Source organism: Scyliorhinus canicula, chromosome 5 (genome assembly GCF_902713615.1).
Source record: "Scyliorhinus canicula chromosome 5, sScyCan1.1, whole genome shotgun sequence".
NCBI classification, from domain to species: domain Eukaryota; kingdom Metazoa; phylum Chordata; class Chondrichthyes; order Carcharhiniformes; family Scyliorhinidae; genus Scyliorhinus; species Scyliorhinus canicula.
Genome location: NC_052150.1, coordinates 124,081,974 through 124,101,404, shown reverse-complemented (window position 1 = coordinate 124,101,404; position 19,431 = coordinate 124,081,974). Strand labels below are relative to the sequence as shown.

At 44.7% G+C, this 19,431-nt stretch overlaps 1 protein-coding gene across 1 annotated transcript in view; it reads left to right on the top strand.

Annotated features, from left to right (window-relative positions):
• gabbr2 (gamma-aminobutyric acid (GABA) B receptor, 2) overlaps nt 1–19,431 on the top strand; it is a 1,146,382-nt gene that overhangs the window by 838,811 nt on the left and 288,140 nt on the right. Inside the window, exons 6-7 of the mRNA XM_038797583.1 lie at nt 10,538–10,726; nt 11,176–11,412. Of these exons, the coding sequence (XP_038653511.1) occupies nt 10,538–10,726; nt 11,176–11,412 (426 nt within the window). The remainder of the gene's footprint in view (nt 1–10,537; nt 10,727–11,175; nt 11,413–19,431) is intronic.

Sequence of the window (19,431 nt, the reverse complement as noted above, 5' to 3'; positions counted from 1 at the left end):
GTGGGTGTGGTCCGGGGCCTCTGACATCATAACAGGTGTGACGTAGGTCGTAGGAAGCGATTGGGCATGCGCAGATCACTGTTCATTTACTTGGGGCCTTTTTCTCAACTGCGCATGTGCAGCACCTTTACCAAGATGACTGCAATTCAAAGCTGCAGATTTCTTCAATGGAAAACCTACCTTCGCCTCGTGGTGAGTTTTGGCGCCTCATTTACTGTTTTTCCTTGAATGCGCCTCGCAGAATCTTGGAGTTTGTCCACGACTGCCTGGAAATCGCTCTTGTTTTGCCCCTTTGAGTATTTGAAGGTCTGGAAGATTTCAGCTGCTTCTGGACCCGCGATGGTAAGTAGAAGCTTTATTTTCTCTGCATCCACCACGCCATCTAGGTCGGACGCTACCAGGTAGATCTCGAATCTCTGCCTGAACCAACGCCAGTTTTCACTGAGATTGCCTTGGTACCTGAGCTCCTGTGCAACCAAAATCTTGAACACCATCTTGCCTGGCTGCTGTTGCTGGTTGTCACTGTTGACTGAGTTGTAACTATATGGATTTAACAGCCACTCCTGGGTACCATGTTTTGTTATGCTCTTGACGTAGCATAAGCTGCTTCCTTGATGTGCACTCTGACAAAGGAAGGTTCAGACTTGGAGATAGCTTTAACACATTTAAACTGTTAACAATTCTCCTACTTGGATTTGACTCTCCTGTTAATCCTGCTATAGCTACTCAGACTGACAAACCAGTCTGCTACAATCCAGGTGGTGGGTGTGATGTGTTTCAATCAACCCTGTATGCACTCACTAAGCGTCTCCACTGGAAAGAGGCTGAGCATGTGTGCTGTGTCCTTTTATATGGGTTGGTGTAATGCCCTCCTGTGGTAGTGTCACCTCTGTGTGTGTTGTGAATGCCCATTGGTCGTGTCCTATCTTACTGACATATTGGTTGAATGTTTGTGTGTCATGTCTCTGGTGCTCCCGCTAGTGTCCATCTCGACTATGTGTATTTACATTAACCCCTTGTGTATTTAGAGTGATGGATATTACCACAGATATGGAACATAGAACATTACAGCGCAGTACAGGCCCTTCGGCCATCGATGTTGCGCCGACCTGTGAAACCCCTCTAAAGCCCATCTACACTATTCCCTTATCGTCCATATGCCTATCCAATGACCATTTGAATGCGTTTAGTGTTAGCGAGTCCACTACTGTTGCAGGCAGGGCATTCCACGCCCTTACTACTCTCTGAGTAAAGAACCTACCTCTGACATCTGTCCTATATCTATCTCCCCTCAATTTAAAGCTATGTCCCCTCGTGCTGGACATCACCATCCGAGGAAAAAGGCATTCAATGTCCACCCTATCTAATCCTCTGATCATCTTGTATGCCTCAATTAAGTCACCTCTTAACCTTCTTCTCTCTAACGAAAACAGACTCAAGTCCCTCAGCCTTTCCTCGTAAGATCTTCCCTCCATACCAGGCAACATCCTTGTAAATCTCCTCTGTACCCTTTCCAATGCTTCCACATCCTTCCTATAATGCGGCGACCAGAACTGCACGCAATATTCCAAATGCGGCCGCACCAGAGTTTTGTACAACTGCAACATGACCTCAGGGCTCCGAAACTCAATTCCTCTACCAATAAAAGCTATTACACCATACTCCTTCTTAACAACCCTCTCAACCTGGGTGGCAACTTTCAGGGATCTATGGACATGGACACCGAGATCTCTCTGCTCATCCACACTATCAAGAATCTTACCATTAGCCCAGTACTCTGGCTTCCTGTTATTCCTTCCAAAATGAATCACCTCACACTTTTCTGCATTAAACTCCATTTGCCACTTCTCAGCCCAGCTCTGCAGCTTATCTATGTCCCTCTGTAACTTGTAACATCCTTCTGCAGTGTCCACAACTCCACCGACTTTAGTGTCATCTGCAAGACGTCATGAGGAGTGGATTGGGGTATGGATAAGAACCTTTGAACTTACCTTTCAAAAAGCTCCCAAATCCAGACTATGGTTCTCGACTCCTCTGTGGGGCCATGAAACAAGAGTGATGGAGAAGCTGGCTCAACTCCATGAAAATTGAGGAGTCCATAAGACATAGGAGCGGAATTAGGCCACTCAGCCCATCGAGTCTGCTCCACCATTCAATCATGGCTGTTTTTTTAAATCCCCATTCTCCTGCCTTCCCCCTTAACTCCTGATCCCCTTATCAATCAAGAACATATCTATCTCTGTCTTAAAGACACTCAGTGATTTGAACTCCACAGTCTTCTGCGGCAAAGAGTTCCACAGATTCACCACCCTCTGGCTGAAGAAATTCCTCCTCATCTTAGTTTTAAAGGATCGTCCCTTCAGTCTGATTATGTCCTCTGGTTCAAGTTTTTCCCACAAGTGGAAACATCCTCTCCATGTCCACTCCATCCAGGCCTCACAGTCCCCTTTTAAGAATGAATAACTCCTCAGCTGTAAGTTCATTGATACATTATTCTTAATATGGAGAGGAAGAAGTCCTGTCTAACTGTTAGCTTAGTACATACTAATGAAAATAATCAATGAATGGTTCACACAGAGGAAATAAACAACTGACATGTCAGCCTTGACTATATTGATTTCAATGTGTGGGGTTTCATTGAGGACTTAATTGGGGATTCCCTTGGGGCCTTTTATGGGTGGTTGAGCTGAAGGCTGCTAATGGTATTGAGTTCTAAGATGCTATCAAGGATGAACTGCATACCGTTAGAAGGGAATTGGATGAGATTTGCAAATATTTCTAAGAAGAAAACACACAACCAGAATGTAAATAATTTTACTAACACTAAATTTTCCTTCCATTTGCAGACTGTCAGGGAATTCACTAATGTCAGTTTCCTGCTAGTTAAGCAGCTCATTCGTCTATTGAAGAAATGTGTAATCAATGTCATTACAACTACACCCTGATTGGTCACATTCTGCTGAAAGTATTCATTAGCCATGACCCTGACAAAGAACAAGAAAAAGATTTTCACTGTTATTTGCAAACAAATGGGTATAAATAATGAATTATTAAAGGAAGAGAAATATACGTGATGCGACTTTTCGTCCGGCGTCACTTCGTCCAACGTCACTTCGTCCACGTCTTTTGGTCCTACGTCTTTTTGTCCAATTGTAAATAAACTCCTTAGAAAATAAGGTATAATATCTTGCACAATATCTTTGTGTATATGCACAAAACTATAACGAGCCTCGTTGAAGGATTGTTATTACCGTTCTCTTTCCTTTAACGTGCCTCGTTAAAGGGTAGTTATTGTCGTTCTCTTTCCTTTAACGAGCCTCGTTAAAGGATAGTTATTACCGTTCTCTTTCCGTTCAGTTGTTATTGTATCATTGAAACCTCATGATAAAGTAGTATACTCATTCTCTCTCTTTGAAATTGCTAAAATTAAATGTAAATTTTCTGAATTTGCCCATCCTGAAATGGCAAAGTTCATTGTGTCGACCAAGAACAAAAGAAAAGTAGTTGATGAAAGTAATTACATCTACGATTTTCATTCAAGCAGTACAGAACTAGGAAAAGAATACTGGAGATGTGAGAAAAGAAGGCTGTGTTCAGTGCGGATTCACACGGTAACGGAAAACAATGAGCCGAAAATTATTTATTTTTCTAGTGAGCACCTTCATCCAGCTGATGTAGATTCGTTAAATGCTAGAAAAGCAGTTGCAGAAATAAAGCATGAAGCAGTGGAAAACATAGCAGCAAGTTCGCGTAGCATACTAGCGGCCAAGATTACGCAACTAACAGAAAATACTTGCTCTCAACTTCCTAGGTTGCCCGTCGTTTCAAGGACTATTCAAAGGTGCCGACAAAAAAATTCTGGATTTCCCGCTAATCCAACGGCTAGATATGGTTTTGAAATACCTGACGAATATTGTAAACTTGATAATGGCGAACAGTTTCTGAGATACGATTCGGGCGTCGAGGATCAATAGCGCTTACTAGTATTTGAATCAGAAAGTGCTCTTCAGGATATAGCATCACATCGTCATTGGTCATGTGATGGAACCTTCAAGATTGTGCCAGAACAGTGGTTTCAACTGTTTTGCATTCATGTACAAGTTAAAGGTAGCAGTTTTCCACGGGTCTTTGCATTAATGCCGAATAAAACAAAGCAGACATACGAATTGATTTTTGAGCAATTGAAAATTATGCAACCTAATGCAGATCCGCTTGATATCATGGCAGATTCCGAAGTTGCAGTTCACAAGGCATTTAATGCATCATTCCTTAATTCATCTGTCGTGGCATGTTTGTTTCATTTCAGCCAATCAGTGTTTCGAAAAATTACAGATTTAGGCCTCAAAGAAAAATACAATACAGACTCTGAATTCTGTCTTAAAATTCGATGTTTCTCAGCATTAGCCTTCCTTCCCGTCGAAGATGTCGAAGAGGCTTATGAAGGTTTAATAGACGATGAAGAAATACCTGCTGAATTCATCGTTTACTTCGACTTGACTTACATAGGCATTGCGAGAGGACGTGATGCCAGACGAAGGAGAGAACCACCTACATTCCCGATAGCTGTATGGAATGTTAATCAGCGTATTCTTCAAGATCTACCAGGAACAAATAATGCTGCAGAGGGGTTTCATTCTGCGATAAAGCGTTCGGCGGGTGGAGCACATTTGAATATATGGAGATTAATCAAAACTCTGAAGGAAGAGGAAGGGTTGGTTAAAGGCAAAAAGACTCTAATTCTTCGGGGAGATCCGTCAAATTCATGTACGCGATATAAAAAATAACTGAACGCCTCAAAAGATTGGTCACTGAATATGGTTCAACAAGAAAAAATGATTTTTTGAGGAATGTGGCATATAATTTGCATCAATTTTAAGTGATATCTTATCACTTTTAGTAATTTTTAGCAATAAGTTAACTTTTAGATAGTTAAATCTTATTACTTTTCTGAAATAACTATTTTTATAAATACATTTTTCCACTGTATTTTACTTGTATTTTATCAATAAAATTCTCATAATAAATCATTAGTTCTGTGAATCTATCATTGAAGATATTATACCTTGTTTTCTACGGAGTTTATTTACAATTGGACAAAAAAGTCGTTGGACAAAAAAAAATCGGACAAAAAGACGTAGGACCAAAAGACGTGCGGACCAAAAAACGTGCGGACAAAAAGACGTAGGACCAAAAGACGTGGACGAAGTGACGTTGGACGAAGTGACGTCGGACGAAAAGACATAGCACCGAAATATAAAGTATTGGAATGTTATTTGCCAATGAAATATCTGTGTATAATGATATAAGGGGGCCAATCACTCATTTCATGCCACCGCTCTGGGAGAGTTGGACATTCATTCCATTCTCCTGCATATTTTCTGTAACCTGTTTATTTTTTTCTTTTTCACTATTCATCCACTCCCTTTATAAAAGTGATGATGCTTTCTGCTTCCATTCCCAGCCTCTTTTCTCATCTGGGATGCTTTGTCTTAACTCTCTATGTTAAACAATTTTCCTCAATCATTTGGTGAGGTTATGGGCATGATTTCCAGTCACATCGAACTAAGTGGGAAAACGAACCGGCTGGTTAGATCGCGGAGAGGCCTAAATCGGGAATTACACAGGCGCTGATCGGATTCCGTTCAAACCGGCCCACATCCTTTGGCATGATCCAGATCCCACTGCGGCATGGCAAGAAACCAATAATCACCAATTAAAACCAATTTCCATTGCATTAATGGGAAGGACCCCCTATCGAAGGGCCTCTCGTGATCTAACCGCCTCCACAGCAAGTGGCCACGTGGGCGCCATTTAGCACACCTATTTAAAAATGTGAGGCTAGCGCAATGGCTGCTGTGAGGATCGGAAGAGGTGAGTAGACATCTTTGAAATTGGGCAGTAAGCTTGGGGTCACCGGGGCTGCTGCCCCAATGCTCAGGGATGGCAGGGGGGATCTGAGGGGTCTTGTACCTCAATGATTATCATCCGGTGGCCTTGACATTGAACGTAATGAAGTACCTTGAGATGTTGGTCATGAGGTATATGCCCAGAATGCCTAGATCCACTGCAATTCGTATACTGCCACTACCGGTCCATAGCAGACGCTATCTCCCTGGCTCTACACTCATCCTGAGAGCATCTCGACAACAAGGACCCCTACATCAGACTCCTATTTATTGACTACAGCTCTGCCTTCAACACCATAATTCCAGCCAAGCTCATATCAAAGCTCCAAAACCTAGGACTTGGTTCCTCACTCTGCAACTGGAACCGTGACTTTCTGACCCATAGACCAGAATCAATCAAAATAAACACAACACCTCCTCCACGACATCCTCAATACCGGGGCCCTGAAACGCTGAGTACTTAGCCCCCTACTATACTCCCTGTATCCACATCACTGCGTGGCAAAATTTGGTTCCAACTCCATCAACAAGTTTACTGATGGTACGACCATAGTGGGTCGGATCTCGAACAATGGCGAGTCAGAATACAGGAGGAAGATAGAGAACCTAGTGGAGTGGTGTAATGACAACAATCTCTACCTCAATGTCAGCAAAACTAAAGAGCTGGACATTGACTTCAGGAAGCAAAGTATTTTACACACCTCTGTCTGCATCAACGGGGCCGAGGTGGAGATGGTTGACAGCTTCACATTCTTAGATGGGCACATCACCAAAAATCTGACCTGGTTCACCCACGTCGATGCTACGACCAAGAAAGCACAACAACACCTATACTTTCTCAGGAAACTAAGGAAATTCAGCATGTCCATATTGACTTTTTTCAACCTTTACAGGTGCACCATAGAAAGCATCCATTCTGGCTGCATCACAGTCTGGCATGGCAACTGCTCGGCTCAAGACTGTAAGAAACTGCAGAGGACACAGCCCAGTCCATCACACAAACCCGTCTCCCATCAGTGACTCTGTCTACACCTCCCACTGCCTTCGGAAAGCATAATCAAAGATCTCTCCCACCTGGCTTACTCACTCTTCCACTGTACCTTGGTGCACGTGACAATAAACAAATCCAATGGGCGTGATTGAAGGTGTGGTGGGCCACCATCATTGGTGGGGGGAGGGGATCGCCCAAGCCGGGGTAGGTGAGGGCTCTCAGCCCCCAGGGATCCGATATGCCACTCTCTGGATCATGTATACTCATAATGGTGGCCACTCCAGCTGCTGCCTATCTGTCCCACCGAACACCCCCGTGACAGAGCCCCATTCATGGTAATATATTGGAGGTCACTTTAACTTCCAGAGACTGCGGTGGCTGCTGGCCGCACGGGTGAAGGTTATTGCTAATGTGGAATTGGCAAGTCCAATAATGTGAGCACCTCACAGCTCCTATGTGGATCCCCGTGGGTACATGTGCTATGACGCAGGCGGTTGTTACTGCCTAGCATCACAATCAAGCTGTCAGGCATGGACATTTGTCCTGAACTCTAAAGGCATCAACATCACAGAGGCAGCAGCCAACATTAGAACACGCAAGAGCTGGGCCTCAGCACCGGGGACATCACCATGACCAGAGGGTGGGTGTGTGAACCGGAGAGGGAACCAGCACCATATCCAGCTCACATTTCCAGCAGATGTCTGGGGTGCAGGGTCTGGGGTCCAGTGCTCAGGGGCCATACTGCGGCTCTGGTGCGTGTGCAGGAGATGTTAGTAGGCACCCTGATTGTTGAAAGGGGATGTGAGGATGGGAGATACTTGGGGATATGAGAGGACTAGGGTGGATGCCATAGCTGATTGTCAGTTTCACACCCTCTCTAATTCCTTCCATATATTGACTTATTGTTGATATCTTGCCCTTGTGGTGATGTTGGCAGGCCAGGCGGTCAGATGCCGGACAAGGCAGCTACAGCAGCATTGACAGAGGCTTGAGGTGGTGGCCAGTGTGCAGGGTCCCACACCCTGAGGACGTGACTGCCCATCAGGTCAGGGAGGGACTCTGGAGGGAGGCTGGCAATGGTCCAAGTTTGTACAGGGGTCACTGGTCCTTCAAATAGATGTCGGACAGCATGGGCCGCAGTAGGGTCTGCCTCAACAAGGAGACAGTGCGCCACCTGCGTTATGTCCTTGCGGACTTGGAACCATGTGGATGAGGAGGATACCCGTTCCCAGTGGCCGTCAAGGTCACAACAGCCCTGAACTTCTATGCCTCAGTTTCAAACCAGGGTTTGAATGGAAGCTTCTGCGCATATCCCAACCAATAGCTCACAAGTGTATCTTTGAAGTAACAGAAGCCCTGTTCACCCGGGCAGCCGACTATGGAAACTTTGACCTGGACCAGACCCATCAAGATATCCGGGCAGCAGGATTCTCTGACATCGCTGGGATTCCCCAGGTCCAGGGGTAATAGATGGCACTCACGCCTTGCATGCAATGGGCGGTCCGGGAGCACCCTTCATTAATGGGAAGGGGTTCAACTCCCTGAATGTCCAAATTGTGTGCCACGACCACCTCAAGATGTGCATGCTTCCCCGGGGATGTGACAATAGTTACATCCTGGGGCAGTTGGAGATTGTAGTGATATTCAGATATCAATATACATGATCAATATATGAAAATGTAGTCCTGTCATTTTAACACTAGATGGCTCACAGTCAGATACTATAAGAACTGGATTCCGGCCTTTTAGAAGTCAGATGACATGATGATTTGATTCAGAACAGTGAACAAGCAAGACATAGAATAGCTAGAGTGAGAGCAGTTAGAACTAGTTTGTTATAATAGTGTATAGAAGTTAGAAGTTAGAACAGTACAGCACAGAACAGGCCCTTCGGCCCTCGATGTTGTGCCGAGCCATGATCACCCTACTCAAACCCACGTATCCACCCTATACCCGTAACCCAATAACCCCCCCTTAGCCTTACTTTTTAGGACACTACGGGCAATTTAGCATGGCCAATCCACCTAACCCGCACATCTTTGGACTGTGGGAGGAAACCGGAGCACCCGGAGGAAACCCACGCACACACGGGGAGGACGTGCAGACTCCGCACAGACAGTGACCCAGCCGGGAATCGAACCTGGGATCCTGGAGCTGTGAAGCATTTATGCTAACCACCATGCTACCGTGCTGCCCCACGGGTCCTCACCGGCCTGTCCTCCAGCCCTTTCTAGTATTGAGTAAAAGGACTCACAGTTTATTATTTTATTACTCATTAAATAGTTCATCTTTCAACAAGGAGACTATTGGTCATTTTATCATCCTGGTGGATTCAAGAGTAATATATATATTTTAGATAAGTCATTATTTAAAATATAACGGAGATCCCTGGCATTTTTGAGGGACCCCCCAGTGTGACCTGTTGGCTTTTAGGCGTAAGAGGTTACCTGTTTGGGACCTGTCTAATGACGCCAGTATGGAGACCACAGGCCGATACATGAGACCCAGTATAACGAGGCTCATTTGGTCACCTGGGTTGTCATTGAACGGTGCATCGGACAGCTTAAAATGCGATTCCGATGCCTCGACTGGTCTGATGGTGCACTGCACTACACCCCCTAGAGGGTCGCCTGGTTTGTGGTGGTCTGCTATGCTCTGCACAACCTGACACAGCAGTGGGGTGATGTGCTGGAAGTCAAGGATGAGGAACATCCGGTCACCAAGGAGGAGGACAAGGAGGAGAAGCCAGACCAGAAAGGGCTGGAGGACAGGCCGGTGAGGACCCGTGGGACCAGCCGGAGGATAGGCGCCAACGGCAAGAGTCTGGCGTGCCTGGAGGATCAGGGAGGCCATAATCATTGAACGCTTCTCATAGGAGGTGGCTTCTTCCATCATCCCTCCCCCTCTCCCCGTACCCCACATCTGTGCCCCCCACTAAGTATGCCTCGCACTAACACCTCCCTTCACATCTGGGCCCTTTCCCATCTGTTGTGGGCCTACTTTTACTGCAGGGATACAGAGGGGGCATCGTGATCTTCTTGCGGCATTGGATGGTGATCCTCCTGGTGACACTCCCCAAGCTGACGGCTGCCTGCCACTGCCTCCCAGGCTGCACTGGCTGCCCTGTGGCTGACCCTCCAAGCACTTCTGGGGAGCAGGGTATCCCGTCTGGACTTGACCACATTCAGCGGTCTGACCTGATCGGCATCCCTAAATCGTGGACCTGGTCTACGCATTGGCATGGCTGCTTGCTGCCTGGGGTTTGCTCTGCGGGATCGGTGTTGCTCCCCCTTGCTAGCAGGGAGCTGGGGGAGTAGTTAGTTGCAGCGTGAAGCCCCATTAAGTGCCCGAATTAACATTAGATACTGGTGCTGGCCCCGCCCGGTAAGCTATCTGGAAACACCCGACATTTCCAGATTTGCCACCACACCTAGCATGTTTATGTGTTTATGTTCCTGAGTTTTTGATTCACTCATAAGTGGAAACAGCTTTTCCCTATTTACTTTTTCAAAACCACTCATCACTTCGAATACCTGAATAAGATCTCTTATTAACCGCCTCTGTTTTCTTCAAGATATTGATAATTCTATTATCAACCTTCAATACAATCAATGGATATTGGTTTGTTCTTTATTTTTAGGCCTATAATGAGAGTATGTACGGAATTAAATACCAATGGATTATCCCAGGCTGGTACCAGCTAAACTGGTGGAAATCAGTGACTTCCAGTTATTGTAATGTGAAAAATCTACTCACTGCCATGGAAGGATCTGTAGCTGTTGATTTTGAGCCACTTAGTACAAAAGAAATCAGGACAATATCTGGGCTGGTGAGTATTGATCTTTCTTTGAACAATTATATTTTTTGTAAAAACGTGCGAAAGAATTATCAAAATTAAATCACGGGTGCCAAGAATACAAACTCTCCTCAATAATAAGCTGTAACTGCATGAATATCATTTCCTAAACACTGGGAATATTACCCTGGAGGGAATGTAAAATAAATTGAAGACAATAAACAAATGAGGTGATGAAGAGGCATGAAGTCATGAAAATGCAAAGGGAAAAAGTCAAAGGTTAGGGCCCCACCATGACATGCCTCTTCACGGAGGATGTGGAAGGCCATTTGAATTGCCATTTATATTGGCAGAACTGTAATGTCCCATTGGGTGGGAGGGGATGTAAAATCCTGGCCAATGTTTCTCATGTTTCACCATCCTTTTTCAAAAAAGTTGAAGTACTAACATTGGTATTCCAATATTTTCTTAATCCCCTGCAGACACCTCAACAATATGAGCAAGAGTACAATAAAATGAGGGGTAGTGCTGAGTATAGCAAATTCCATGGATTTGCATATGACGGAATCTGGGTAATTGCCACAACATTACAAAGAGCAATGGATAGTTTGAAACGCCTTGGCAATCCACAAACCATCCGGGATTTCAATTATGTGAACAAGGACCTTGGACAGATCTTTCTTGATTCCATGAATGAAACTAACTTCTTTGGGGTGACTGTGAGTATTACCTTCTCTGTTTTCCCCTGGGTACTATTCATGTCTGCTTAGTCCCATGTTATTTCAAAGATTATTGAAACATATCATTTTTCAGTTGAAGAGAATGAATATATTTAAAACAGTCATGAGAGGTGTAAGATCATATTATTTCAACTTCCTATTGCATGGAGAAGATGTAAATAGAATAAACTCAACGGTGTTTTTTTTTTCTCTGCCTTATCAAATGGAAACCATGATAGCAGACTGATGGACAGCGTTCCCTCACAATTGCATAGCTACCTTTTTAAGTTGCAGCTGTGCATTAAAAAATGAAAGTACCTGCACAATTTAACGAATTGACCAAGCGCCATCAAATAATAGAGTAAAATACTGATAGACAATTGATGGAGCTGGAGAGAAAATGTGTGTGAGACCAAAACATAACAATATTATGTGATGATGAGCTTTAAATTTTGAAACAACTTTATAATTTAACAGTGTTAAATTACAGCATATTCTGCCAAGAGTTGAGCGGGGTCAGTGTGGATTTGCACCACAGAGACAGTGATGTGGAGGTCTGGTGCTGATCAGAAACCTTTTCAACATTGATAACTCTGTATATTTTATTTTGTGTAGATCTAGACTTTACGGGTGGGATTCTCCGTCCACCCGCCAGGTCGGAGAATCGCTGGGGGGGGCAGTGCGAGTTCCGCACCGCCGGCAGCTGCCATTTTCTCCGGCGTCATTTTTTGGGCAAGGGTGGGATTCACGCCATGCCGGTCGTCGGCCCCTCCTCGATTGTCCTGGCCCCGATGGGCCGAGTGGCCGTCCATTTTGGGCCAATCCCGCCGGTGTAAATCACTCAACTCGCATACAGGTGGCACTGGCGAGTAAGTCGGCTGGAGTGGTCCTCGGCCGGGGGGGGGGGGGGGCGCAGGGTGTCCGACGCCAGGAGGGGGCCCCCACGGTGGCCTGGTCCGCGATCAGGGCCCACCAATCTGCGGGCGGGCCTGTTCCGTGGGGGTACTTCTTCCTTCCGCGCCGGCGCCTGTAGGGCTCCGCCATGGGCGGCGCGCATGCAGCGAAATACGGCGGCCGGCCTGCGCATGCGCGGAACCATGCTGGCGGTTCTATGCATGCATGAGATCTCGCCGGCCCTTTGGCACATGCACGAACACGCGCCACCCCTTCGCAGCCGTCTGGAGCGGCGCCAACCCCTCCGGCATCCACCTAGCCACCGAGACAGGTGAGAATTCCTTACCTTGGGGGCCCATTGACGCCAGAGACGTTGGCGTCAGTTTTTCCGCCGGTGTGGGGACTTAGTCCCCGGGAGTATCCTGCACTAGATATCTAATGTAAGACTTAAAAGGGTGAATTGGATGAAATATTGCTGTTGAAACCTTGGATGTCTTATGGTATTGTGGTATTACTGAACTTGATTTTGACAACGAGTAACAAACCTTCAGTCATTGTTAGTTTTTTAAATATTGAGACAGTTCCCTGTGTGGAAATCTGCATCATTTTCTTTGCTGTTGAAATATTAAGTGTACACTGGACTTCTGGATACATGGTAACAGATTGCTGAAATGGAAAGTGTTTACTATTGACTTATATTATCAAGGGACGTGCCTTCTTAGCATAGTGGGTGGCGCATCAGTCTCATAATCTGAAGGTCATGCGATCCTTAGAGAAGGCAGGGAATTTTTTTACAAATTCTTAATATAGAATTCTGCATCAGGGTGGAGAGTGACATTGTTGATTCTGAGACTAGGGTCCTGAATCTGAATAAAGGAAACTATGACGGTATAAGGCACAAGTTGGCAATGATGGATTGGAGAAAATTACTTAAAGGGCTGATGGTGGACAGGCAATGGCAAACATTCAAAGAGTGCATGGGTGAACTGCAACAAGTTCATTCCTGTCTGGCACAAAAATAAAACGGGAATTTTGGCCAAACCATAGAACATAGAACATAGAACAGTACAGCACAGAACAGGCCCTTCGGCCCTCGATGTTGTGCCGAGCAATGATCACCCTACTCAAACCCACGTATCCACCCTATACCCGTAACCCAACAACCCTTTTTTTAGGACACTACGGGCAATTTAGCATGGCCAATCCACCTAACCCGCACATCTTTGGACTGTGGGAGGAAACCGGAGCACCCGGAGGAAACCCACGCACACACGGGGAGGACGTGCAGACTCCGCACAGACAGTGACCCAGCCGGGAACTGAACCAGGGACCCTGGAGCTGTGAAGCATTTATGCTAACCACCATGCTACCATGCTGCCCCGTGGCTTACAGAGGAAATTAATGATAGTGTTAGATCCAAGGAAAGGGCATACAAATTAGCCAGAAAAAACAGAAACCTGAGAATTGGGAGCAGTTTGGAATTCCGTGAAGGAGGGCAAAGGGATTGATTTACAATGGGAAAATAGAATATGAGAGTAAGCTTACAGGGAACTTTAAAACTGACTGTAAAAGCTTCTATAGGTATGTGAAGTGAATAAGATTGGTGGAGACAAGTGTAGGTCTGATAAAGTCAGAAACAGGGAATTTATAATGGGGTACAAAGAAATGGCTGACCAACTAAATACATACTTTGGTTCTGTCTTCACAAAGGAGGGGAAAAAAACGTACCAGAAATATCGGTGAACACATGGTTTTGTGAAAGGGATCAACTGAAGGAGATCAAAATTAGTGAGGAAACAATGCTGGAGAAATTGATGGGGCTGAAAGCCAATAAATCCCAGGGCCTTGTAATCTATATCCCAGAGAGCTTAAGTGAGTAGCCCAGGAAATAATGGATGCATTGCTGGTCATCTTTCAGGATTCTATAGACTCTGGAACAGTTCCTACAGATTGATGGATCACTAACCCCACCATTTGAATAGGGAGGTAATGAGAAAACAGGGAATTATAGACAAGTCAGTTTCACGTCGGTAGTAGGGAAAATTCTAGAATCCATCATCATAGAATCATAGAATTTGCAGTGCAGATGGAGGCCATTTGGCTTATCAAGTCTGCATCGGCACTTGGAAAGAGCACCAAATGATTCACTAGCAAAGCACTTGGAAAACAGTAGCAGGATTGGACAGAGTCAGCATGGATTTACGAAAGGGAAACCATGCTTGACAAATCTACTGGAATTTTTTGAGGATATAACAAGGCACGGTAGCACAGTGGTTAGCACTGTTGCTTCACAGTGCCAGGGTCCCGGGTTCGATTCTCACTTGGTTCACTATCTGCGCGGGGTCTGCACGTTCTCCCTGTGTCTGCGTGGGTTTCCTCCGGGTGCTCCAGTTTCCTCTCACAAGTCCCAAAAGACGTGCTTGTTAGGTGAATTGACATTCTGAATTCTCCCTCTGTGTACCTGAACAGGCGCCGGAGTGTAGCGACTAGGGGATTTTCACAGTAACTTCATTGCAGTGTTAATGTAAGTCTACTTGCGACACAAATAAAGATTATTATTATTGTTATTAGATTTGATGAAGGGGAGCCAGTGGATGTGGCTTAATTGGATTTTCAAAGTTGAAAGTAAGAGATTAGCGTGTAAAATCAATGTGCATGGGATTGGGGGTAGTGCATCGAGATGGATAGAAAACTGGTGGCAGACAGGAAACAAAGAATAGGAATAAACAGGCCTTTTTCAGTGCAGTGACTAGTGGGGAAGGGTAGGGAACAGTGCGAGGAGTCCAGCTATTCACAATATATATTAATGATTTAGCCAAGGGAATTAAATGTAATATCTCTAAATTTACAGATGTGACAAAGCTGGGTGGGTGAGTGAGTTATGAGGAAGATGTAGAGATGCTTCAGTGTGATTTGGACAAGTTGAGTGAGTGGGCAAATGTATGGCAGATACAATATAATGTGAATAAATGTGAGGTTATTCACTTTGGAAGCAAAAACAGGAAGGCAGATTATCTGAATGGCTATAGATTGAGAGAAGGGAATGTTCAATGAAACCTTGGATAAAAGCAAATTACTGCAGAGGCTGGAATCTGAAACCAAAAGAGAAAATGCTGGAAAATCTCAGCAGTTCTGGCAGCATCTGTAGGGAAAGAAAAGAGCTAACGTTTCGAGTCCAGATGACCTTTGTCAAAGCGAGAGGAGCAGGGATGTCTTGCTGCAATTATACAGGGCCTTGGTGAGACCACAACTTGAATATTGTGTGCAGTTTTCATCTCCTTATCTGAGGAAAGATGGTCTTGAGTGCAACAAATGTTTACCAGACTGATTCCTGGGATAGCGGAACTGATGTATGAGGAGAGATTGAATTGGTTAGGATTATATTCACTGAAGTTCAGAAGAATTAGGGGGATCTCACAGAAATCTATACAATTCTAACAAGACCAGACAGGGTAGAGTCATAGATGTTTACAGCATGGAAACAGGCCCTTCAGCCCAGCCTGTCCAGTTTCTATTATTAAACTAGTCCCACTTGCCCACATTTGGCCTATTTCCTTCTATACCCACACTGCCCATGTAACTGCCTAACTGTTTTTTAAAGGAAAAGATTGTACCCCCCTCTACCACTGCCTCTGGCAGCTCGTTCCAGATGCTCACCACCCTCTATGTGAAAGAATTTGCCCTCTGGTCTCGTTTGTATCTCCCCCCTCTCACCTTAAACCTATGCCCTCTAGTTCTAGACTCCTCTACCTTTGGGAAAAGATGTTGACTATCTCCCTTGTCTATTCTCTTCATTATCTTTTCGACCTCTATAAGATCACCTCTAAGCCTCCTATGCTCCAGGGAAAAAGTCCCAACCTATCCAGCCTCTCCTTATAACACAGACCATCAAGCCCTGGTAGCATCCTTGTAAATCTCTTCTGCACTCTTTCTAGTTTAACAATATCCTTCCTATAATAGGGTGACCAGAACTGAACACAGTATTCCATGTGTGGTCTTACCAATGTCTTGTACAACTTCAACAAGACATCCCAACTCCTGTATTCAATATTCTGACCAATACAGCCTAGCATGCTGAATGCCTTCTTCACCACCCTGTCTACCTGCGGCTCCACCTTCAAGGAGCTGTGAACCTGAACTCCTAGATCTCTTTGTTCTGTAACTCTCCACAACTCCCGACCATTAACTGAATAGGTTCTGCCCTGATTTGATCCATCAAAATGCATCACCTCACATTTATCCAAATTAAACTCCTTCTGCCATTCATTGGCACACTGGCCCAATTGGTCAAGATCCTGTTGCAATCTTATATAACCTTCTTCACTATCCACTATGCCACCAATCATAGTGTCATCTGCAAACTTACCACATTCTCATCCAAATCATTAATTTATATAACAAATAACAGTGGACCCAGCACCGATCCCTGAGGCACACCACTAGTCACAGGCCTCCAGTTTGAAAAACAACCCTCCACAACCACCCTTCGGCTTCGGTCGCCAAGCCAATTTTGTATCCAATTGGCTACATCACCTTGGATTCAGTGAGATTTAACCTTTTGCAACAACATACTATGTGGTACCTTATCAAAAGCCTTGCTAAAGTCTATGTAGACAACGTCCACTGCACTGCTCTCATCTACCTTCTTGGTTACCCCTTCAAAAAACTCAATCAAATTTGTGAGACATAACTTTTCTCTTACAAAGCCATGCTGACTTTCCCTAATTAGCCCTTGCCTGTCTAAATGCCTGTAGATCCTGTCCCTCAGAATACCTTACTAACAATTTACCCATGACAGAAGTAAGGCTAACCGGTCTGTAGTTCCCAGGCTTATCCCCATAGCCCTTCTCAAACAATGGCACAACATTTGCTTCCCTCCAATCTTCAGGCACCTCTCCTGTGGCTGTCGATGATTCAAATATCTCAGCTAGGAGGCCGGCAATTTCCTCCCTAGCCTACCATAACATCCTGGGATACATTTCATCAGGTCCCGGGGATTTATCTACCGTAATGCGATTTAATACCTCCAGCATCTCCTTCTCTGTAATATGTGCACTTCTCAAGACATCACTTTTTATTCACCCAATTTCCCTAACATTCGTGCCTTTCTCAACAGTAAATACTGATGATAAATATTCATTTAGGACCTCTCCCATCCCTTGTGGTCTGCACAGAGATGACCTTGTTTATCCAAAGAGTCTCTACTCTCTCCCTTTTTACCTTTATGTATCTGCAAAACCTCTTTGGATTTTCCTTTGCCCTATCTGCAAAGACAATCTCATGTCCCTTTTTTGCCCTCCTGATTTCTCTCTTAACTCTACTCCGACAAGCCCTATACTCTTCAAGGGATCCATTTGATCCCAGCTGCCTATACATACCATATGCCTCCTTCTTTCTTTTGACCAAGGTCTCAATATCCCGAGTCATCCAGGGTTCCCTCCTTCTACCAACCTTACCCTTCACTCGAAGAGGAATGTGCTCACCCTGAACTCTAGTTAACATATTTTTGAAAGATTCCCACTTACCAGCTGTCCTCTTGCTTGCAAAGGGCACCCTCAATCAACTTTTCAAAGTTCCCGCCTAATACCCCCAAAATTTCCCCAATTTAGAATTTTGGGACAGAACTATCATTCTCCATAGCTATCTTAAAACAAATAGATATTTGGTCACTGGTCCAAAAATGATCCCTCATTAACACTTCCGTCAACTGCCCTTCCTTATTCCCAAGAGGAGGTCATGTTTTGTCCCCTCTCTAGTCGGGCCATCCACATATTGAATGAGGAATTCTTCCTGAATACACTCAATAAATTTCTCTCCATCCAAACCCCTAGTGTTATGGCTGTCCCAGTTAATGTTGGCAAAGTTAAAGCCCCCAACTACTACCACTCTATTTTTCCAGCAGCTATCTGTAATCTCTTTACATATTTGCTCATCAATATCTGCTGACTATTTGGGGGCCTATAGTACAATCCTATCAAAGTGATCTCTCCCTTCTTATTTTTCAATTCTACCCAGGTGGACTCAGGGGTTGAACCCTTGGATATATTCTCTCTCTAACTACGGTGATGTTGTCCCTAATCAAAAACGCAGCTCCCCCTCCTCTCCTATCTCCTGGTCTATCTTTCCCGTAGCATCTGTACCCCGAAACGTTGAGCTGCCAGTCCTGCCCCTCCTTTAGTCATGTTTCAGTAATAGCTATAATATCCCAGTCCCATGTACCTATCCATGCCCTGAGTTCATCGGCCTTGTCCTTTGGGCCTCTTGCATTGAAATAAATGCAGTTCAATCTGTTTCACTGCCTTCCATTTTTCTCCTTACTGACTTTTGTTTCTATCCTCTCTTTACCACCCTCCGACCTCCTGCGTGGTTCCCATCCCCCTGCCACAGTTAGTTTAAACCTTTCCCAACAGTGCTACCAAACAACCTCCCTAGGACATTGGTTCCAGTCCTGCCCAGGTGTAGATCGTCCAATTTGTAGTGGTCCCACCTCTCCCAGAACCAGTTCCAATGTCCCATAAATCTGAATCCCTCCCTCCTGCACCAGGATGGATGTTCCCAATGGCGGGCGAGTCCAGAACCAAAGGTCACAGTTTAAGTATACGGGATAATCAATTTAGGATTTAGACAAGGAGAAATTTCTTCACTCCGAGAGTGGTGAACCTATGGAATTCATGACCACAGAAAGCAGTCAAGGCCAAAACATTGAATATTTTCAAAAATAATTTAGATCCTGCTCTTGGTGCTAAAAGGATCAAAGGATATGGGGAAAGTGGGAACAGGTGACTAAAGTTTATGATCAGCCGTGATCATAATGAATGGCGGAGCAGGCTCAAAGGGCGAAATGGCCTACTCCTGCTCCTCTATTCTATATTTCTATGATGCTATGACATGCAATGTATTTCAGTTATTAGTTATTGTCTTTGTCTATGTTTTAAAACTGCCGTTTATAATCTGGTTATCTGCATACAGTTTCTAATAAAATCAGTAAAATTACATCCTGATCCCTTTACCAGAGCACAGATTGGAGAATGAAAAACAGAAGTCAGCACACCTTTCTGGTACCAGAAACAATGCAAATTTGACTTACTGATTTCCAAGCCTGATTATTTAATTTGCACTAATCAA